The sequence below is a fragment of the Cloeon dipterum genome, chromosome 1 (genome assembly GCF_949628265.1).
Source record: "Cloeon dipterum chromosome 1, ieCloDipt1.1, whole genome shotgun sequence".
In the NCBI taxonomy this organism is placed as follows: Eukaryota; Metazoa; Arthropoda; class Insecta; order Ephemeroptera; family Baetidae; genus Cloeon; species Cloeon dipterum.
In genome coordinates this window covers 29,884,126-29,908,012 of record NC_088786.1, presented here as the reverse complement: position 1 = coordinate 29,908,012, position 23,887 = coordinate 29,884,126, and the positions used below count along the sequence as shown (strand labels likewise).

General features: G+C 40.7%; 1 protein-coding gene across 3 annotated transcripts in view; it reads left to right on the top strand.

Moving 5' to 3' along the window:
• Positions 1-23,887, top strand: part of pxb — a 132,511-nt gene that overhangs the window by 53,927 nt on the left and 54,697 nt on the right. The window contains exon 1 of one of the 3 annotated variants that reach the window (XM_065475421.1): positions 22,859-23,057. The exons of the other annotated variants lie outside the window; for them this stretch is intronic. Within the exon in view, the coding sequence (XP_065331493.1) occupies positions 23,022-23,057 (36 nt within the window). The 5' untranslated portion in view covers positions 22,859-23,021. Of the gene's footprint in view, positions 1-22,858; positions 23,058-23,887 lie in introns of those variants that run through there. 3 annotated transcript variants of the gene reach the window in all.

Sequence of the window (23,887 nt, the reverse complement as noted above, 5' to 3'; positions counted from 1 at the left end):
TTTAAACTGGAATTACTTAATTCATGAAGCTTTTAGTACTAATTTCAATTGATCCAGGCATTAAAATTTTTAACCTACGCACCAATTGTAAAAAATGTGTTTTCAAATCCATCAAAAATTCACTTTGGTCGTAGAAAACGCCACATAGGGTAGCGTAGAAATACTTTCTTTATTCTATAAAAGTGAGATATCTCTTTTCCCTCTCGCCACGCACGCGAGCTCTCATAAAATGTAAAAAGCGTGTAAACCCGGCATAGAAGGGTATATGGTTCTGCTGCTTTTGCTTTGCGAACTTATTCTTCTTCCTTTTCCACCCCTGTTGAATTCCTGAGCCGACAATGAGAGAACAAGAACCGACTCTTATTCCTTTCAACAACTGCGTCTATACCCGACTCAATTTCGGTGCCATCCACTTTAAAAAAGCAAGTCTAGCCAAAAAGTTTTATCGGAGAGAGGCATCGTAATTTATCCGCTTTTGCGCACTGAAAAGAGACGAATCTCTCCTTGTCGCCATGCAAAGAGCGCTCACCCTCCGCTAGTTGAAAAGATTTTCAGATAAAAATGCAACACTAATGCTTTCACACTAATCCAAAAAATATTTTGTAAAAGACTTTCTCCATTTAATATGCTTTTGTTCGAAATTTAAATTCACATGATTCTATTAAATTTAAATTCATAGTGTATATAGCTTTGTTCCCTTTTTAACTTGGGATTCTACTCAGTTCACAAACGTTGATCTGCACCCGAAAATATAAATCTACTCTGATGCACTTTTGATCCTAGCGGTTTTAAGTGCAGAACAGTCGCTTCAGGGGTCGAGACGGCAGACACGCGAGCTAGCGAGAAAGGAAAGGGAGAGTGTCTGTGTCTGGCTACAAAAATGGATGATCCATTAGTCGCCTCTGCTCGTGTCAAATAAAGGGAAGAGAAGAGAGAAAGGGCGCTGCATTTGCGCTGGAGCCGTCAAAGGCTTGACGCGTCTTCCGCGAGCGGAGCACATATGTCACAACGCTGCATGGAAATTTCGCTCTTGTCCCGCATGGATTTCCGACTGGGCGTATTCGTAGAGTGCACTAAGGACGTCTGCTATTTCTAGAAGAAACAGAGAAGGGATGCGTAGCCCAGCATCCAAAGTACAAAAGATAAAATATTCAATTCATGATGTTTCGTGACTATAAAAGCGCTCAACAAAAATTTCTACAAATAGAGGAAATTATAAAACTGTTTTTAAAAGGTTAAAAATAAAAAATTAATCATACTCTTTGGTTCTAAAGCTCGAAATTTGGTGGGACCGAATTAAAAAACTGTTAATATTCTCATAACTCTTGTATTTTTATAAAACTGATATGAACAAGAATAACAAGGAAAAATACCGCTCTGCAGGGTCATGAAAATATTAATTTAAATTGATACTGTAAATTGTAGATGAACATATCAAAAAATACCTTGAAAATTCAGACGAAAGCAGATTTTTCATTAGCGAAATGCTGCAGGAGGTTGGCATAAAGCGCATAAACCTTGTACAAACTTTTGTTTCCTGCGTACGTTGTGGGATATGTGCAAAGCTTTTGCAATGATTGAACGGTGGAACAATCCAATCAATCAATACGCAACGCTGGGAGTGAGCCAGAGTGAGCGAACGACACGGTAAATATTCACTAACCAGAACCTTGCATGTGAAATATTGAAAGCTTTGGCTCTGTGCGGTCAAGTTGAAACTTAGCGAGCCGTGACTGAGCAAAAAAGCTAAAAAGTTATAATATAATTCCACGCAATAGTTTGGGGGCGGGGAGGCAGCTTGTACGCATTTTGTCATTTTTTCCTTTTTACTTCGCCGTCAATTGAAGCAGCCGCGCTCGCGGAAAAAGGCGGAATCCACGAGAAAATGCTGAAGCGTGTAATTTTTGATCGGCACGTCGGCAATAACGCTGCACAGCGGAGTGCCGCGGGAGCTAAAGTGAAATAATGATTGTTGTGATGCTTGCCTGCTCGACTTGATGACTTAATTTTGCTTCCTGCCAGGCGTGAATAACAATGCTCGACTATAGTCTGCTGTTCCTTGCTTTATTCATTTACGCGTGTGTAGTCTGTGTTTTTCAGCACAAAAACAGAACGGTTGAAATGAAAATCAAAAGGAGGAGGGTTTAAGAAATCCTTCAAAAATGAGGATGGGTTTTTTTATATTCCAAGTTATGTTCATTGCGCAAATCATCATGCAGGACAATTTAAATTTCATACAAGGAAGATAATGCAATGTGGAATTTAACAGATTTATGTCTACGTTGCTTATAGTATCAGTTTTATTCATTTCAACTTCAATTTTCAAATCCGTTCAATTCCAGTCTTTCTCGAGTGACAATCTCTTCAGCAATAAGGTAGAATTTCATGAGCATTTATAATTTAAAAATATAATTGCGCAGGGTAATTTTAATCTTAACGAAAGCGTTTTAAAACTGCGTGAGTTTTTAAGCCAGGAGAATGAATATTTTCCGAGAGTCTCACTCACAAAGCTCACTTTTTGAAATTGCTTGAAAATTGTTGAAACGATTGTTCCGTTGACCGGGGTGAGAAAATTGCAGTATCATAAAAAGCACGCTCGGTTGGCGGTGCTTTATGCTTTTATGCCGCACTCCACACGCTCCTGCTTTTTCGCAATTACCACTTCTCTCTTCTTCCATACTGCATGTAGTAATCGCATTGTGCGGCTGGCAGTGTTCGCGAAATAACTTGATACATTTCGAGACGACGCGCAAATCTGAAGAATGTTGTATATCCCCCAGCTGCATAATGCCAATGTGCGAGGCGCTTTTCCATTCTCTTTCTTCGCGCAGCTCTTCAAAAGAGCCACTTTTGTTATTATTCAGCACGCCGGATTCAACGAGCAATTTCGCTCACATTGTTTGAGTGACTATACGACGGTCTTCCTTTCGCTGCTGCTGCTGCTTGCTGCTGACGTGGTTTGCTCTCGCCTTTATTCACTTCATTAATGGGCACACACATATATTTTTGTTTCGAGTCGTGCGAGCGTATTCAAATGTAAATCTCTTCTTTGTCAGATAATACAAAACGGCACCACTCCATTATGGCAAATCACGCCAAAGATCTACTTCAAACGCGTCTCGCCGCGTCTTTTGTATTGATTGCGCGCTATTCATTCAAAATCAACGGAATGCTAAAATTATTTCATGGGCGTGTCCACTAAACGTTTTGACTTTTTTTATTTTCGAATACATTATGCACAGCGATCGCAAATCTTCAGACTAGCTCTACTCAGCATGAGGGTTTTTAAGACTTCGAAAAATGTTTATAGACTGTTCTGTTCACTTAATAAATTAAAGTATGTCAATTGAGTTGTGTACCCATCATTCATATTTTTTAATCCATGCCAGAAATTGTGTAAAAGTCATCTAACATGAAGATAAACCTGTCTATGCAGACTTAATTAACGATGATTCATTACTATAGCATCACGCGTAGCAAAATATGGCAGAGTGAAACATTGGTTTTATAAATGTTAAGTTAGAAATACAGAATTTTCTCGACATTTTCTTTACATCGTTGTTTTTAAATAAGATAATTTAATAATTCAAATATGATTTTACTTTGAAAGCAAGCAAGTAGGTTTAAAGTATTTAAAGATATTTAAAACAGGCCACACTTAATTAAATCTGCGGTAAATGATTGCAAAGCCGCAAAAGTGGACGTGGTTGGTTTCCAAAAACGCACCCTGGCTTCCCTATTCACACACCAGCAAACAAGACGCGGAATTCAAAGAAATATTAATAATACAGGCCAGGTGGAGCGATTTGCGTGGTGTTTTGAATAAATATGAGTGTGAGTATACTGTGTTTGGCCGAGTGGGCACCCTCTCTCTTTTTCCTCCTCTTATGATTCAAACGGAAAAGCTTCAATGGAAACGGCAGCCCGAGTATAAATAAATTAAACGCCCTCGCTTCGCGCGGCACAAATGCAAACAAAACAAACTATACCGTGTTCGGAGCGGCGGGTGCTCTTTGTATTTGTCATGCGAGACACAATTTTTCGGCTTTGTTATCCTGCAAAAATGAAAAGAAAAACGGAACGGGGAGCGAAAATAATGATCCACCCCTGTGCGCGTTTTGATTAAACGCAATTATTCGCCGCGGTACTCTAGGGGAATCAAACAAAATTTCCGCATCAAGTGTCTGCTGGGCATGAAGTACTTTTTACTCTCTGAAAAATGCTCCAACACTTTTCTACGATTCAACCGTAATTGCATTTTTAACGATTATAACTGAACGAAAGAACTGATAACTTCCTGAATCGTAATCGTTTCTGTGAAGTGTGCAAAAATCAGATCATCTTGAATTTAAATATTAACGAATTGACAGACCGATTCTTCTCATCACGCCCGGCCAAATTAGCGCCAAATATAATTATTAATCAGAAAGCATTCGCACTCCAGCAGGAAACAGTGAGTGTTAATTAACCAATTATAAAATGATTCTCTTCTAATTATAAATCGATTTACATGTAATTACAGTCGCCGTTTTCCAGCCCTGCTGCTGGGAACTTTTTTTGTAATGGAATTAACGGCTCGCTTGAGTTTGAATGCTCTGTGTGGGGGGAGTGAAAAAAAAATTATTCGCCTTTTGAATTAACACTAACTTTTCTCTTTCTTCTCTGTTCCAGGTGAGTGCAGCTCAAACGGAAATTAAAATTCATTCTGGTGGTGTTAAGAGAAAGCGAAAAGCGCAACAGTAAGCTCAAAAATTTATTTATATTTCATACGCAAAATGGGAAATTTACGCGGAATTTATTCGGGAAAAAACATTGCACGCTGATAAAATTCATGAAAAGCGCCGGCGAAAGCGACTTTTTCGACGCGGGGAGCACATATGCTTTTTTATCAAACGCTCAGAGGCATATATTTCTATTTTATTGCGCATGGTGAGGGTGGGCTGATAAAAACGGGAATATTATTTTTTCGTCTTATCGCTTTGACAGCCAGACATGGAACCCACCGAGCAAATATTTCCTCTGCTGCTGCCGCTGTGTTTGCCTTTTTCCCAGCTCAGGCATATAATACAAGTGCCGCGCAGCCGGTCCGTTGGCTTAAAATAATGCCACAAAGTGAAATCAAACATGTACTGAGCTGGTAATTCTAAAGAAATATGTTCGGTTAAGACAACTTTCTTCATATTCCATTTTTAACGTTTTAAGAAATAAAAATTTGTTGGTATTAAAACATTATACTGCATATGAACGAAGCAAATTTTATCTCATTACGAAATTTCCGTAGAAAATCTACACATTTCGCAATCCCCAATGTGAATATTTGCTGAAACGCAAGTCAATTCACTCTCATAAAATAACAAAAATGACAGACTGCATGCAAATTATCCTGGATGGATCTGTTTGCTCGGCAACAATTGCAGTCCATTATGCATTTCCCGTGTTTGATCATAGCTAATTTGGTTGCAAATGCATTCTCTGCGCGCCGCACAAGTGCATGCACCGACACACAATAGTTGCAATCTGAAATAATGCATTCAACTTCTTGCTTTGTTTGCAGTTGCATTATTAAAACGCGAGCATTACAATCAATCGCGCGCGAGAGCCTATATGACGTGCACCTTTTGTACTCACCTTGTAATCGGAAGCTGCTGGAGCTTCATAAATAACAATCCACCGGCGTGCAATTTGCATGCAGAGTCGTTATTGGCTCATGCGAGAGACGTGTTGCCTTAATTAAAAATGCCGCAGGTGCTCATCAAAATCACGACTGCGTGTTGCTGCAATATCCTGCCGTTGAATGGAAGTGGAGCAGAATGTTGCAGCGTAAACAGTTCTACTTGCATATATAAGATATTGCAGTTTGATATTATATCCCTTCTACTCTACCAACATGAGAGATACCAAAAGAAACTTCATTTTGAAATTCAACGCGGATATCTGTTACCTTTAGGTTTGATGGATAAATTATGTTGAATATTGAAAAAATGGCTCATCCAGATAGAGAGCTTGAACGTCTCTATAGCTCCAGATAAAAATCAATAGCAGAATTTAGCAAATCCGTGAGACTGAATTGCGATAATTTTCATCTCCACACAGAAGAAGTGCTGCGTTTATGCCCGCACTGACAATCCTATTGAATTTAGTGTTTGGCATTCTGCGAATTTCACCCACCTTAAATGTTAAAATAACACTACATGACAGTCGTTTGCTCCCACAGCAGTCGGAGAAAAATTCCAAACATCTCGTCTGAAGTAGCTTTTTATAATGAGGTAAATATCTTGTATAAATATATATATTTTTCAAAACTCCGGAACAAGTTTTATACGTTAGCAATTAACAAACTGAGCTACTTATTTTCTTTCAATTCAATTGGGACTAAAATCAGAGTTAGATAGTAGAAAATTTGTCTCTTTTAGCAATTACGAAAGCAAATAACTGAAGCTCAAATGTTTACTAAATCTGGTCTGCGGTACCACGAAAGCATACAACGCAAATTTAGCCAACTTTTTTCTGTGGAATACAGTTTAAACATCTCGTTGGAAATTGTGTTTGTCCTCCATATAGCTTGAGCACCAAAAGACCAACCATTTGGCTGAAAAAGACCCATTAAATTGCGAGTTGTGCGCCTTTTTCTGTTTGAAAAACTTCCAAAACCAGTCGCACTGGACGTCTCTCCTATGAATTGGCAAGAGGCACATTTGGAAATGATGATGATCGTATGTTATTCATTCCTCTCTCTCGCTCTCCAGACGACGAGCGGGGAAACGGCGATTTCGCAGCCGCCGGAAATACGGAGTGCGAAAAGTAAGTCGTCCCCGACGAAAATCCGCATCAATTTATGCGCGACGATGATGTGTATTTGATATATTCAAATGTGCGCCTCAGCGCGTCGTGACGAGATATTTGGATTTGCGAGCGCTCTGTGCTTGGTGTCGCCCATATTGATGTTAATGCCCCGCCATATAATGTGGAATTGATGTTGGAACGAGAGAGAGAGAGAGAGACTCAGTCAAGATTTGAATATATAAAATCCATGCAAAAGCTCTGTGCGTGATATGGATTTTCATATTTCATTTTATCACGCGTCATGCAGAAAATTGGCCATTTGGCTCTTTAAGCAATAAATGAAAACCCACTTGCCATTAACATACGGCAAAGAAATTTATTTATCTGTTTACTCGTAGCTTCATTGAATATTGACTAAGATTAGTAGTACATTGAATTGTTATTTTGAATGATAATCTGGACAATGTGAAAAAATATAGAACAGAGTAACAGTTGAATTTCAGTTTTTGTCAAATATCTCGTAAATTGAAACTGTTTGTCAATGATATTTTCGCTTGATGTCGATTCCTCTTGTCGCGATCTTTTCAACGATGTGCGAATTATAAGAGGATAATTTCTCTTTTGACGAAAAATAAGGAGAGTCTCACTGCTGATAAACAAGCAAACTTTGAAGCCGATTTTCTCAGAAATTTAAACGGCAACGTGCGGGAAATTTTTTAACTCTTTCCCGATTTCCAGAGAATATTTAAGGTAAAATTATTTTTCAGAGTTTCACAGTGCATTATCCGCTTTAGTGCTTTAGCATATTAGGTCAGCCATTAATTAAACGCTTTTTCCAAATCTATTTTAATTTGGATTCATGCTAAGCCATAGCTTTTAATGTTTAAAAAAGCGATTCAAAATTTTTGAGAGTCTGGTGAGCTTCCGTCGCACTCACGTCACATCGCGATTCGTGATGGCTGCTGTCTGAAGCCCCGTCAGGTGCACACTAATTTATTTACTGCTTTGTAATAAAGCTCTGTGCCTGCTTTCAGCGCGTTTTTTGTCTGTCGAATCCCGGCGGCGGACGGCAGGAAGCACGGCCAATGTGATTGTCATAAATTACTGGCGAGCGCACAGCACTCATACTCTCTTTCCCTTCTTCTCATACATCACGTTGGAAAAATAACGAAGTTACTGCCGCGCTTCTGTGCACTGTGTATGGCGTGTCGAATAAGCTTATATGTACCGCTGCTGTAGAACCTTCAAAATTGTCATGCCAACTGTTGCTGAATGGAGAAGGGTTACCACAGAGGTCATTAACTTTGGCAAAAACCTGCCTATTGTGGCCATCAAATGGAGATAAATGCGTCCTAAATCATCATTTCACGCAATGCGAAGGAAAAATGGATGGGTTAAGAATTGGGGGAATTTTTTCCAGACAAATTCCTTCATTTTTTCAGTAGCCATGATCATCCAACGTTGTCATTTTCATATTTTAGTTGTGATCTTGGATGCACAATTCTCTCATCATATTTACAAAAAATATAACAGGATTGTCTTGCTAAATCGAGATGTAGAAATTTTTTTACAATTTATTTAATTTAATATAAATTCTCAAATAATTATATATATATAAAATTAAATTCAATAAATAATTTAATTCAAATTACGAGAAACATAATATAAACTGCAGTTAAAATTTTAGTTAAATTAGTAATAAATATTAATTTTAATAACTCAGCATATTTCTTTTTTGAAAAACAAAACATTTTTTGAATATCCAATGGCAGCATTTTAAATTCAATATTTTTCTTATATACCTTAACAAAGGTCTTTTTCATATTGCTCGCTCATGACATAGGGCTCCGGGTATAGGAGCCATGATAAATTGAATAATTCCATCTAATTGCAAACTACCCTTTTATTGCTTTGAAACACATCTGTCAGGACCCTTACTCCTGCAATGCACCCTAATTGTAAGGCCGGCTCCGAATTCCTCTGCCTGGAATAATTTACAACTCACGATGTATTGGGGCCAGAGCAACGGCAGATGAATGAAGACGGGTCATTAGATATGGTGGTGCCTTCATCACCAGGGCGGAGTGCAATTAATAATCCAACGCCTGATGTGCATATACACACACTCACCATGACACACACACAGACAGCCTGAGCTACTCAAGTAAGTAAGGTTGGCGCGGTGGAGATAGAGACCTGTTGAAATTGGGCTGTTAGCAGAGAGCCCAAACCGCGCCGCCGAACAATATTCACATTCAGCTCTTCATCTCGTGTCCGGCTCATTGTCTCGTCGTTCACGCATCTGCCGCTACGCAGGTGTAATTAAGTGATTAATTGGCGGCTGCAGGCAGCAGGTAATTAACCCTGAGAGATGACTTCATTTTCCACGTACCCAGGCAGCATCGCAAACATGCGCCACAACATGTGTTTCCTGTGCGTGCCTCAAGGCGAAATTACAAACAAAATTGAATGAGCCTGACAATGAGGAGGATTCGGCGGAAGAGCCTTTAGCGTGGATATATAAACCGCGGCTTGAAACCAGATTTAAATAATTAAAGTGAAAAAGGGATGAGTATTTTCATTTTAAATTGAAGCTACAAAAATTAATTATACGCCTTGATTGAGTTTTTAACTGTACTCTAATCACAAGTTTTAGTTTTGCTAAAATAGCAAAACTAAAACAAAATCGATTTCCTCCAACGCTTTACGCCTAAAGTATCGTGAATTCCAATCCAAGCATCACCCCAAAGTGATCAATATTCAATCGGGACGCATAATATGGGTTTATTCAAGAGTACAAATAGAATTTTAGAGGCACAACATCGAATTTTTGGGCTCTCTCGGTAGCTTTTGCAGCGAACGGGCCGATTGCAAGCCGCATCGAGAGTCAACTCATTGAGTGGCAATTAAATTTCAGTAGAGGCACACTCTCGCTTTCGCTCCTCGCTTTCCAGTCGGGGCCGATACAATTTATTCAACTTTATACACACGTATGGGCCATTCGCATGAGCGGCCCAACGAGTGGATATCGTTATTTCCGCGAATGGGTATAACGCGGTGGGCTCTTGAAAATGCTCCAGCGGCACTTGCTTTTAATGAGCACGGCACGCACCACGCACCACTTTGTTCATTATTTAACGCGCCAGTTTGATTAGACTGCGTGAAAATACCAAAACGCTACATATGACGTAATGTGCTCTGCAGGAGTCTGTATATAGCCAGTATAATCTACTTTTGAAGGTTCTAAAAAATGGGTGAATACCAGGAGAAAAGATTTTGAATTTTTTATTCATGAAAATCCTTCTCTCGCTTGCTGCCAAACAACGAGGAAAATCTCCTATGCAAAAGCAAAATAAATAACCTCGAATTTTAAGAAAAGCTCTTGAGATGAGCACCGTTTACAAAGACCTCTACTTCATTTCATAATTTTTGGATTTTCCTTCCCTTTTCACCGAGAATTCTACCTGCTTGCCGCTGTGTATGAGACTGGAGTGCATTTTGCACGGAAAACTCGGTGCAGACGACGATGAATTCCGTTTGAAACGCAGCTGTCGGAGCTCGTTGAAGCGCCGCTGGAGCCGTGCACTTGTGTGAATATTTAATGCACGCCAAGCCAAGACTTGCTTTTCGAGCAGCAGCAGCCTCGTCTTCGTCTCCAGAGTTTGGACTCCATTAAATATAAATTAATGGGCATGTCTAGCTCATCCGACGATCATCCTCGGCAACTAATTTTTTCCTCACAAAAGTGCCAGAGCGGAGAGGAGCAGCATGCTCGCCTCCTCGTTTTCTGTTCGCCGCGGACGTGTATAATAAATATCACCAGGCGGCGCGTATATATTAGAAAAGACTCCTTTGATCCTTTGCTCGCCCGGGAATTATGGCACGCTTATTAAAATCGTATTTATAACCAAGCAAGTGGTGTGCCGATTTCAAATCCAAGCTCTGGGAATTTTATGTCACCGTCCCTTCCGCCGAGTGCTCGCAGACTCAATTAACGCTGCCTCGAGTTCTTGTCCGTGCTCCTGTTCACAGAAAATACTTCAATAAACCAAGCAATTATCTGACAATGAGTGCCGGAAAGTTAAGTATGCATTATTATTTTAATGCTGGAGTTTGAGCAGCCGTTGTACACAAAGGCCATTGTTGACTAAGACTCTGTCTGGATTTTCTGGAGGAATTTTTTAAACCAACCATCGTCGTCCGATTGGATTAAAGGATCACAGAATTGTTTGGAACGATTCAAACAAATTGGTGCACAAAAGGAGAGACGCACAAACAACCATCGCAGCCAGCAACTCTCTCATATTTTCTTCACAAGCACCAGGAATTGATAATTTTCATCCCTCTGTTGAAAAGAACCCTCAGCTTCATTAATCAGCAGCAGATTTTTCCGCGCGGCTTTATTGTTTATCCCCCATCCAACCCGGAGGCTGCTCCTTTCAAACGAGGAAAAATCCGAAACATCATATTTTCCGAGCAAAAAAAACGAGCGCCCCTCCGCGCAAGCAGACAAAAATCCGAGAAGAGAATAGAAGCCGAGGAGATATCAATCATTTGGTAATCAGGCTTGGAAAATATGCCGCGGAGCGTATGCAAATGGGATGTGCAGCGGTTGAGCAGAGCTGACAGCCGCGCGGCCGTTTCAATGCACTTTTCTGCTCGGTTAGCTTCGAATGGTCGGTCAGTGAAGGGCTTCGCCATCTCATTGTTTTTTGCACTGCTCGAGAGTTCCGCCGTCGTATTCTTGCACGATGCTCTGCTATAAATGGTCGAACGCGCGTGTATTCAGCATGTTCTTTGTGCTTAATGACAAACGAAGGGATTGAAGTGCTTAATGCCCTCGTTTCTCAAGTGCGGCCCCGGAAAATGACGCTCCCTTCCTTGCTCGCTCTCGCAATTTAAATTAGAGAGGAAAATACAGCAGCCAACTATAGCTTGCTGCGGTATGATGCTTTCGCCGACTAACCGCCCTCAGCAGCAGGTCTCGAGATTGTCTCTTAGGGACGACAAACAGTTTCTTTCTCGGCACAACAGAAAGACGACTTAGCATTTTTAATTTGAAAAAGAGGCTTAAAATGTGCCTTCTAGGGATGGGAAAAACCCTCGTCTCTTTATAAAATATAATAAGTAACAGAAAAGGAGAGCATTGTTACTATTTTGACAAGAACAAAATTCTGCTACTCAAGTGCTTTAATACGCTTTGACAGTTGAGTATGATAGATAATTATGTGCTTTGACATTTTGAGAAACATTGCACAGAATCAAGAGCTATTTCCTGATTTTGCTTGAATCATGTCAGTAAATATTTGCTTGTTTTGAAACTGTAATTTATCAAAATTTGAAAATTTATACAAAATAAATAACAGCTAACCTTAACCCCAATTAATAATTGCTGTTGGGAACTTGTCATTATAAATCGATTTATTTAAATATTTCCACCATCAAAGTAACGAACGTGTTCGAACTTTCTCATAATATTAAACAATTTATGAATTCTTGTAGAAGAAATGCAGAAACCTCGGCACTTACAGAAGAATGTAAAAGTTACGAAATCTCTCTTAAAGTGAATCAAAAGTTTTAGCCACCACTCGTCTTGCACACTTCCTCCGCACGGGTATAACTCCCAAATTGAATTCATCCTCGGGACGCGAATAGGCCCTTTTGCAAATCCCCTCTTCCTCGTCTTGGCACGAAACACGTTCGCCAAAAGTTGATTTGTAAGTAGGCTTGATGTGTGTGTGCATGTGCTTTCGCCTGCAGATCCTCTGCTTGAAAGTCGCGGCCGCCAGCGCTGCTGGCACGGCACAGTGATCAAAATTCATCGATAATCCCGACGAGCCAAAGGTCTGCTGCTGAATGCAGAGCAGTCTGCTTTCGGTGTACTTTTCAATCTCGGGATTCGCGGATACCACTGGACCGCTCTGCTGCCTTTCCTGCACCCGCAAGTTACGCCTCACTGCGCCCTGGCGCGTGACCGCCCGCGAATAATTCAAAAGTGGTCGTATCAGCATCTCCAGCCCCAACGAGCGCAGCCACGATTTTATTCTGTGTCTTTCCAACGCTCAACCCTTCACTAGATTCGAGGAAAATTCGATAAGGAGAAAAGGGAAAGTTTGGTTTAAATAGCCGTCGCACGTGACACCACTGCAATAAACTCTGTCTGAAAGGGAATCGGGCCAAATAAGTGTTTTGGCGGATGTAACTCTTTTAAAACACTTCCCCAAATCAATGAGCGGTGCGTTATCTCCGGAACTCCTAAGGAAAATGATACTATAAACGTGATAAATATTGGCCACCAGGGAACAAATTATCTTTTTTAATTATATTAATTTCTATACTGTAAATAATTAGAGTCAAAGAATTTTATTTCACAAACTAAAAATTAGCATCAGTTGTCGGAATTAAACTATTGTTTGTGTTGGTTCAATTCACATAAATTTGTCTGATTATTAACCGCATTTATTGAGCAATGCACGTAGGAAAATTCACTTCCTTTTTCATTTCTGGGGTCTCCAAAAGCAATTTTAGATTTTCAAGTAAAAATAAATAATTAATTTTTACTTGGGAGGTAACAAGGCTTTTTACTCACGCTGCGCAGATGTTGAAAGCTCACCAAGAATTATCTTTTGATCTTGCCCATCCAGGTTCCTTGATGAAGAAATAACACAGGCGACGATGAGAACTCTCGCAATTAACTGCAGACTTATAATATTTTAATTCATCCCGTCTTCAGCCGAGCTGAAATTTAATATAAAAATGGGAGCGAATGGCGCCGATTTCTCTTGCGCCCAGCCAGGCGAAATGTTTGCGCTCGAGTCTGCTGATGTGCAAGTCAGAAAGAGAGCAGGGTGATTTTTTCATCTCTCTCTCTCTCTCTCTTTCTTTCTCTCATTCTTTCCTTGGATAAGTTTTAAATAAAGAGCTAGGGGGAAATGATGAAAAAAGTTTTCCAGGGAGGAATTTTCGGCAATGAATTCCCTGGTCGCCGTGTTTCCACTGACTTCTTTATTAATGCTGTTGATTTCAGCGAGCGAAAGAGCGAGAGTTAAGCCACCGCGCACGCCGCTCTGTTGGATTTGTCGTCGCACGCACCGGAAAGGCTAAAGCTTTGAAACCGACAACCGCAAAAGCCATATTTGAATGAGCCAGCGCGCACTATGCAGAGTAATCTACACTCAAACTCTCACAGCACCGCGGTCGATGGGGGAAAAAGTATGAAAATCAACCCATTAATGGCTTTCGCTGTTAAAGTAAGCTGATGGAGCAGGGATTTGCATAAAACTAATCCGTCGGAAAAGTACTCTTGAACTATAAGCCATTATTGGAGAAATCGAGGGTGGCGGAAAATACTCTTCGAGGAAACCAACCTATCGGATCTCTATTTTTACAATTTAATATTTAAAAGAAAAAATTAATAATTTCTTCGGTGTATTGCTGGAAGGGTTCAGAAAATTTATAATTTTTCAACAGATTTTTCAATTTGTTACTTTGTTTTGTGTTGCATAAGGAGTACGGGTAAATTCACATTTTTTATTAAGACGCACTTAGGTTTTAAAAGCCTTCTCTTGGCTGAATATATGCGTTGAGCGATATTTGAATTAAGTTTTGTTTGTGTGCTCATTGGAAATTCTATACATATTTCTTCCAAAAGTGCCTGAATTCTGGTTCTAAATATTCAACCCAAAAAAGTTCGTAGAGCAGAAAATGGAAAATACGAAATTACTTTACGATAAAACCTGTGCAGTGAAGTTTTTAAGCAGCCTAGCGCCTCTTAATAAATAATGAAACGACGAGAGCAAGTCGAAGCCGCGCATCATACGCGTGCTCGCTCGCGACGTGGGTGTTTGCTGCAAATTTGGAGCTAATAAACGTGGTGCACGGTGTTGCTTAATTTCGCGCGAGGGCTTTCTGTTTGCATCCTTGGAGATGCTCCAGACGAGATGAATATCGCATCGACAGCGTCTTCTGCTCTTAGTCAGCCTTCAAGCAGGTATAAGCGCCGGGCCTCTTCCCAAGCGTGTGTCATGTGTTTTGATCCATAATTAATAGAGCCGCTAATGGCGGAGAGGATGATGAAGTCCCGGTCCCAGCAGATAAATGGTTCTCTGCTTCGATGCCTCCTTATTATCGCAAAATGTGATGTATTGTGCCGGCGAGAGCAAGAGAGAGACAGACGTGTGCGCCCCGTGGAGCGGGATGCATAACTAATCGCCTCTCAGCTCCGGGCTCACAGCAGCCATTCAAGATGCAAATTTTCTAGCCTCTTCTCTCTCGTTGAAGATTAGACTGTGGCTGGCTACTTGGCTAGGCGATGCTGGTCGAAAATTAGCAAATCTAAATTCTGATTTGATATTTTTAAGAATAATCATGTGCTAATTTCACTACTAACTATAAGGTTTAATCAAAAGAAAAAGGGGCAAAATGTATGTCGATGGAAGTTTTTGGCAGTTTCATCCATGCAGAGGGAGATAAACCATCCAGGTTCTAAATCGCCCAGAAAAAGAGATCAATACAAAGAAATTTATAAATTTATCGTAGGAACATCCTAGATGTTTTCAGTTCACGTTTTATTCCAAATATTTATGCGAAAATATTATTCTCAAAGAAATGGCAACTCATCTAAGACTTAAAATACATATTTACCTTCGAAAAGTGGAGCAGGGTTTTATATTCAAATTTGCTTCTTTGCAAACACAACTGAATTTATTTCAAGAGATAAAATTTTATCAAATTCTTGGGTAAAAACCTTGTGGTGCATAGGGAATTTACTCTGTTGGGAGTAAAACATTAAAAAAATTCAACCAACCTGTAATATCTCTATGCTATTTCAGCATATTATAAAACACATTTTCGCAATTAATAATGGAATGGATAGGTAATTAAGTTGATAAGAAGGCAATAATTAAATACTAAACTCAATACTTGTGCAATGATTAATGAACAAACGTGGTGACCAGATGTCGATAAAATAACACAACGAGGTCAGCCAGAAGAAAATCATTTATTTTGTGAATGTGAAACCGTGAGAAAAGGTCAAACGATAGTTTCTCGGGATCATCCCTTAAGATAGAACTATTATATTAAGAACAGCGAGGCTCGCCTCATCCATACAAATTGTTGGCGCATAAATAATTACATTATATCCGCCTGTAAATCTCAAAGAACCCAAATTCGGCACGTACATCTGGTTGTTTGTAGAAACAACAATAACAACAATATAGATTGATGACCATGTGAGGGTGAGTGACCCGTGTGACAGGACGCTGTACGTGCTTGGTGGTAGAGAGTAGGACGCACAATTAGTGAGTCTACAAATGAGTGCATCGAAAGAAGGGCAACTATTGGCTATTTCTTTCACCAACCAAATATAAGACGTTTTCGGACGTGCAGGAGAGAAGCTCTCCGTCCGAGAGGGAAACGACAGTCTTCCGAGACACCCGAGACTAAGAAGTCACATCTCTGTCTTCTCAGTCAGTCCAAGTGAAGTGTAAGTGCTAATAGAGGCCACGGACTTAGCAATTAAACCCGATCAGCACCTTGTCACATCTAAACTGTGAGTACACAACTAAACCGCGAAGAAGTGCCTAAAGGACACAAAGGATACAAGTTAAACACGCAAATTCGGGAAAAGAATATTAATTTGTAAAATCATATGCACAAGTATTGAGAGTCTTGATTAATTCAATATAGGTGAATTCAAACCGATCCATTCTGCTTATTTCCTGCATGGTCCTGCTTCATCGGCTAAATCTGCTTTAGTTAATTCTTCAATTATTAGTCGGTAATTGTCTTGATTAGTCTATAGCAATCAACAGCGATCGTCACCATAAAATTATTAAAGGTATTTTACTCTTCACCGTGAGATTCACCTTGCTAAAAGAGACTTTACAAACCCTGTTTTCGTAGGAAAATAGTTTCACAACTAATCTCGCAGGCACATGTACCTCTAAAGTTAAAGGAGTGCCTGGATGATTTGTACTATTATCTCTAATACCCCGCGAGTACCCTTTCTTGGCCAAATTCGTATTTAATGCGACCCAATTTAGCCATCACGCAGCCTCAAACTAGAAACTAAAGCGGCGAAAGCAGATGCTGCGCCAGCAGAGCTCCCAGCATGAGTTTCCTCTCGCAACGTGTAATTTTTCACTCTAATGAAACCTCGAAATTCGTCCGAAAAACAGCGCTCGGCTCGTTATAAAATCTTAGTTTCCGAGCAACCGTCTGAAATAACATAGGGCCGAAGGAAGGCAACTAATAATGAGCGATGTGTCAGGCTTTCAATTTGGCGGCACGTGACCCGGGCCGAGGTGCATCAATTTTCCCCGCGCCCGTCGACTTGATGGGTGTATTTGTGAGAGTGACAGTTGGTTAATAGAGTATACGCGTACAGCGGGGGCCTCTGCTGCTGGGAAACACGCCCACCGAGGGCAAAAAGCCGGCGCCCCGGCTAGTAATGACAGAGGAAAACTAGTGCTGGCTTCTGGTCAGTAAAAAATAATTTCCACTCGGTCGGCGGGGCGGGCACCTGCCCATGCATCTCCAAGAGTGTGCCGGACCTCGGTGGCTAGCTGCCGTAATTATATTTTTGCCTGGGCAATTCATCATGGCCGAGTGACAGGCGCAAAGTCTGCTTTTCTAATTTAGTTGTTACAAACAATGCGGCATTAGCATGCACTTTTCATCATCAGCGCAGCAGCTGAGACAGCGTGTAATTAATTGTGCGGCCTGTGAAAAGAAAGGCTGAGTGAGTGCGCGCGGCCCTTTTGTAGCTATTTATTTTCTCTCGTGCTCCCTTTTAAAATAAAATACTCTTTTGGACCTTTTTGTCTGCTGCCTGCTCTCTTTCGGCAAATTACGACGGCAGATGCGCAGCGAATTAATCGAGCTTGAGGATGCGCTCAAATGTCAGATGCTGCGGCTCCGTGTCCGGATTTTTTTTCTGTAAACACAATCTCTGGAAATGATGCTCGCCGCATGTGATGCGATTTGTGTCTGCTCTGTGTGCCGAATGCTGAATTAAGCCTTTTTTCCTCGTGTTTGTTTTTTAGCATGTAGTATGTGTACACAATTATAAATAATTACATTTATTCTGCAAAAATTGTTTTTATTGAATCAAACACATCATCGAAAGATGCTTTAAGTTTCCGATTTTGATCAGAAAAATTTAACATGCTGATATTGAAAAAATTTTTTGCTTGTGAAAAAAAGCAACTCTTGATTTTTGTTAACAAGGTGCTCGTCTAAATAATAATAAATTAAATCGTATTGGAGTAAAGGGCGAAATGTTTCTCTCTCAGCAATACTTTGATAAATTGCACTACCGCTCAGTTCGGCAGGCGCACTATTTCATACAATAAAACCTCAAATGTCAATTTGTTGGTTTGATGTATAGATTCACAGGTATCAGAGACACAAAGCCACGGAGGAACTCTCTCTCCGCGGCTTTAAGCTAGCTGCACGTATTGTTACACCGAAAAGAGCTCGTCCGAGGCGTTTATATTCCTGAAACATGACTTTGCATAAATTCCAAGCCTGCGCTGGCTTGCAGGGGCCTGCTCTCATCTTTTTATTGCGGCAATATAACGTGCCAAAAGCACGCTTTTGGGAGCGAATGCCCTGCTTTTAATGTCTTTTTAATGGGTGGTTTGATTAAAAACAAGGAGATGAAAAGGAGAATGCGCAGCGTGACAGCAAAATTAACTCGCCGAAATTGTATTTCGCCTTGCGGTGCAGCATCACTTAGGAGAGCGCGTGCGCCTGTCAATTTGCTCGCTTAACACGCCGTATTAATTAGTTGCCCACAAAAACGGGCAGTCGCAGCAGAAATTTTTCTCTTTTTCTGCCCCTGCGTTGAAAAGTTTCATAAATGTTTTCATTCTCATTGCCATTAACATTTTGCAGCGCCCAGAACAAATTCCATTGCAAATGTCCATCAGGAAAGAGACAAATACTTGGTATTGTTGATATTATGCCAATAAAGGCAGCTTGCGAGATTTTCATATTTTTTTTCATTTGTAATTAAATACAGCTTGCTATAGCGAGCTGTTTATTTTTCGTAATTTCTACTTAAGGGTCCTGCTCAACAATAGTTTAATGTTAACAATTTAAAGCAGATTGTGTATAATTAGCTTAATTAGTTTGGCGGATGCGCCTAAATTATTTATTATATAATTCTTCCATCTCATATCGAAATACCATATTAAAATTAAATCCCGTCTGTGGAAAAACACACACTCTAAATATCCTAATTGCCAAATAAAAAAGGGTTTCCATACTTTTTGTTTTTCTCTTTTAATGAGCCCTATTTTTGAGGAAATTAGTTATATTGAGGGAGTTGCAGCCCTGGTATTATATTAAGTTAAACTACAACAATCAAATGACAGCCATTTTGAATATACGGACGAGACACACGAGCTCGTTGGCAAGTCCAGTTATTGTTGTGCATCCAACTCTGATGCTGCTTTCACTGAAAGATAACCACTGCGCTGTTTGATTTATCAATTGAAAAGGCAGTGGCGGAAGTTTTGACCAAAAGCGTCACAATGCGCCCGCAGTCAAACGTATATACGCTGGGTTTGTCGTGCTGGTCTGTTTTATTCAGAGTTTATATCGAGAGTCCTGACAAAAGGCCATTCACTCTCCGTGTTGGTAAATTTACAGACCGGCGTTTGCTCGCCACGTTTGTCCGAAAAGAGAGAGAAATAAAATCACTAGATGGTGAAAGGGCTAACAAATGCATTGTACTTTTGCATGGGCACTGCGCAAATTTTCAAAACTTCAATTCAAAATTGTTTGTTTGACTTCTCCGGTTTTCTTATGCAGTTTTTATGCTCTTAACATCACTTATTTTTTTTTTTTTTTTTTTTTTTTTTTTTTTTTTTTTTTTATCCTTGTCCGTCCGAGGACCGGGAAGGGCGCGCACTGCACTAGCACGAATGCTGAAACCCGGGTCCCAATAACACCGCGAACGGATAACATGGGCGCACCAGGCCGCACAGGGACCCAGCCCACTGAAGGGCCACTTGCCTCTGCACCGAGGACTGCATTGAAACGCTAGACATTTGTCCCGTGAAGCCAAATCACGCATGCTGGAAAGGTGCAAACCAGCAAGTAGCGAGTCGGCGCCGGTGCGCCTCCCAGCCCGTCGAGCAATTTGAGCAATTCGAGTCACTAAACTAACCACTTTTTGCCATCTCTGACATTGGGTAGCCAGTATTAGATCTCCGAACTGCTCAAATACCTCACATTGCTTTGACACTCCTGAGAGTGCCTTAACAATGCGAGCCAACGGGCTGGCTTTGTCCAGAGAAAAATCAATACAAATTTGCTTTTTTTTATTTTAAATTGCCTATTTTAAAAACCGCAGTATTAATGCATATGGTGAAACCATATATGCTATAAAGGTAACACGCAAACACACTCGCAATCTGAGACAAAAAGCACTATAGCGCGTGCATTTGCACAAATATTTAGCACTACGGCACATGCACAAACGCTCGAACATACAAACTCACACATTTGCACAATAAAATTCATCAAGCAAACAGCGCGGCAGCAGCAGCGAAGTCGAGCGAGCGCATTGTTGTCGATCTGCATTCAGCGCGCCAACTGATAATTGAACACACCGTTCACGTCGCTGTACAAACGATGTCGGCGCCGTGTGTTTGTGTTTTTGGCTCAATCAGCGCGCCAAAATCGAGCCGAGCGCGCTGTTTAGCAGGTCAAGGGTCAAAGCAAACACTGCCAGGCCAATCAATCGGCGCTTTGTTGGTGCTGATCAGATTTCTATATTACCGATTCAACTAACTTTGAACTGAAAAGGTTTGACGGTTCGACTCTTTGATTTGTGGTTTTTGTACCGTTTTAAACAGATTACACATAAATTCTCCACTTCGGCATACAAACTGGCTCTAATTTATCTGTAAAATAATGCTGGAAATAATGTAGAAGTCTCATAAAGCGTATCACTTTTTTAATTAAAATGTAGGATAAAAAATTAAACCAAACACTCGGAAATTAGCTTGAAATCCCATCTCCTCATCGATACCTCGCAATTCACACATTTTGTTTATCTTTCCAACTCTGGCGGGGTTAATGAAATAAAATAGCTGCGTTCCGAGAAGCCATGAGGATGGATACGGCGGTGCTTGTTTAGTCTTCGGGCTTCGGGGGTGCGATATCTGTAAGTTTGAATTGAGGGGCACTACAAAATCAAATAGTGTGTCCTCTGCTCTCTACCTATCTCTATATCTATGAGAAGTTCAAATAAAATGCGAGAAAAACACTCGGGCCTGAACAAACAGCCGCCGCATTCTTGTCAAGTGAAATAAGCAGACCACCTCTGCGAGCGAGAGGCAAAATTTGACTCTTAAAGTCGCACTCGCCCGCTAAAACACGTTGCCCTCTTCGTATATGTGCGCGAGAGATATTGACAGTTCAAACATCAGCAGATTTCTCTCCAGCACTCGTGTGAGATCCAGCTGGCACGTTTCTCACGAAATTTGTCAAGAGCGTCGTCCTATTTTTCTGCTATATACTGCAAGTGTTGTCAAACCAATTCTAGAGCGACCCGACGTTGATCTTTTGGCGAAATGAGCAGGGCAGATGCTCCTTTCAGCACTGGAGAGCAGAGACTTTGTCACAAAAAAATATGGTACAGAGACCGAGAGAAGAAAGGTGCAACCGATGAAGCAAATTACTTATTCTGACATTCAAAGTAACATGCAACGTTATTAAATTTTTTGTTTAAATAAATAAAGAGAATATCTTTGGTTGTGGTTGGAGATGAAAAATCTTTTATTTCACTTATAAATATATGGTCAGGATGAGAAATTTAAAAACAAAATATGCAAGGAGATCAATGTTAGAAACAATGGAGGCACTGGTTTGTATTGCGATTTCGGCTTTTCCATAGCCTCGTCAGCAAACCTGGCTATTAAAATACCAACCGGTCTTTCGCCTCACCTGCAGGCGAAATGACTGAAGAATATTTTCTAAAGGGGCAAGCGTGGCTGGTTCACACCCTGCTTTTGTCTCCTCTGCAGCAATTTATGAAATTTCCCCTTTACGACAGTGAGTTGCCGTCCTTTTTAAAAGCTGCTCAACTTAATGAAATGTCGAGGCAATTTTGTATGGCCCCGGTCGCCAGCGAGTTGCTGACCAGTTCAGGCCAGAAAACAGGAAACATTTTTTATTTAATTCAACTCCCTGGCCGTTTTTAAAATTAATAATTGATGCTTTGAAAATTTTTCATAATTAAAAACAATAATTTCAGTAATTTCATAACATTTAAAAAGATGGATTGATCTATAAAATACAAATTTTGTAATTTCCATAAAAATAGAGGTTAACTTAGAGTTGTCAAACCCCGAACATAAAAGTACAAATTTATCGTTTTTATTGTGCTGCTGTGTCTGAGCTGTTTTTTAATCTGTGATGCGTAACAAACCGTAGTGTGTGGATCAGAGAGCGAAATATTGTCGCTCTTCCAACTCTTCCCGCACACAATGTCACAATTTCACGGCAGTGAACCGCCCGTTTATATAATCGAATGAAACTTGTAATCCGGCCCGAAAAATAAGCGACGACGTAATTCCTTTCAAATCCAATAATAATGAGGCAAGTGTGCAGCTTCCTCTCTGACTCTCATGGGAAAACCACTTAACCATTAAAATCAGAAGCGGCTTACTTCCAAAAGTCCGCGGAAGAATAGGATCAAAGAAAAAATGCGCCGCCCCATGCAGACGATTGTAGAAATGCGTGTGGCTGGAAGAGCCGCAATATATAAAAGTGTGAATCTCTGATGTCCCTATTTGCGGTGAGATAAAATACATTACAAATTCCGTTTAATAACATTCCTGTCTTTTCACACTTGCTCAGGTGCGCAGCTCCATTGTGTTGGCACCTCTGTCAGCGTCCGTGTCCCCCGCGGGGGGTGTCTTTGTCCTCCGAGATCACAGGCAGCCCCGCTTCGAAGGGTGTGGACCTGACGAACGGATCCCTGTCTCGATCAGGTAAAGCAGTCGCCCCCACTTCTCTCCTCTCGCATCTCCCGTCCGTCGGAGCCGAGGCAGTGCGAGTCTCAGTCTTGATCCGAGTTTTGAAAGGAGAACACCACGCACGGACCGCTGCTGCCGAAAGCCGGCAGTTTTGTGCGCTTCTGAATGAGCGAGCAAGGCTCTTTTGTGTGTTGTGCTTAGCCGTGGAGATAGATCCGAGGAAAACTTCCCCATGTGCTCATGGAAGTGGTCATCACAATCCTCGATCACAATAAGGTCGGTTAAATACTTCCCCTAAATTCAAAAAATTTAGAGTGAAAAATTATCTTCTCAAACTAAGTGTCTAAGTTTGATATTTGGCTGTTAAAATCATGATGCTTGTGAATAAGTTGATGTGTTCAACATACTTACAAATTTATATGGTTTTCTTAATATATTCCTGGTATTTCGCTTTCAAGAACCTTCTCGATGACAATCTGGGCTGAGTTGCGCGATTTAAACAATTTTTCTTCTGACTTCACGGTCAACGTCAGCATTTACATTTATTTTGACCTTTGCTGCGAGTCGTAATTCTGCTGATTCAACAATTGCAGAGTTAATGGAATTCAAAATTAATTATTCATATCAATTAGCGTGGCGGGCCTTTCATGGAACTGATAATCGTTTGTGAAAAATTTCCCCCTCACACCGAACGACCAAAATAGGCTGGCGTGCGTTCTAATGATCGTGGAGGAGCTCCTCTGGCGCGCGCGGAAAACGGATCCACTTCATTTGCATAAAATAATGGCGCCGGCAAGCGAAATAATGTGTATGTCTGCGAATTTCGATCTGGCAGACGCATCAGAAATCCAATCAGAAGAGAGTCGAGTTAACAATTTAATCGGTCGGCGAGAATATCTTTCTGCCCTGAGAGGCACTTTTATCCACCGAGAGAAGAGAGAGAGAGAGAGAGAGAGAGAGCGCGCGCGAGTGAGGCAGTTTGGCCCTTTTACCGACGCACTAATTTGATTTTGTATCACTTTGACGCAATCTCTTTCGTCGCTACAGGCGTGTGAATTTCCATGATCCTCATTTGCATGTTCAATTGCACTTGAAAACCCTTCGCA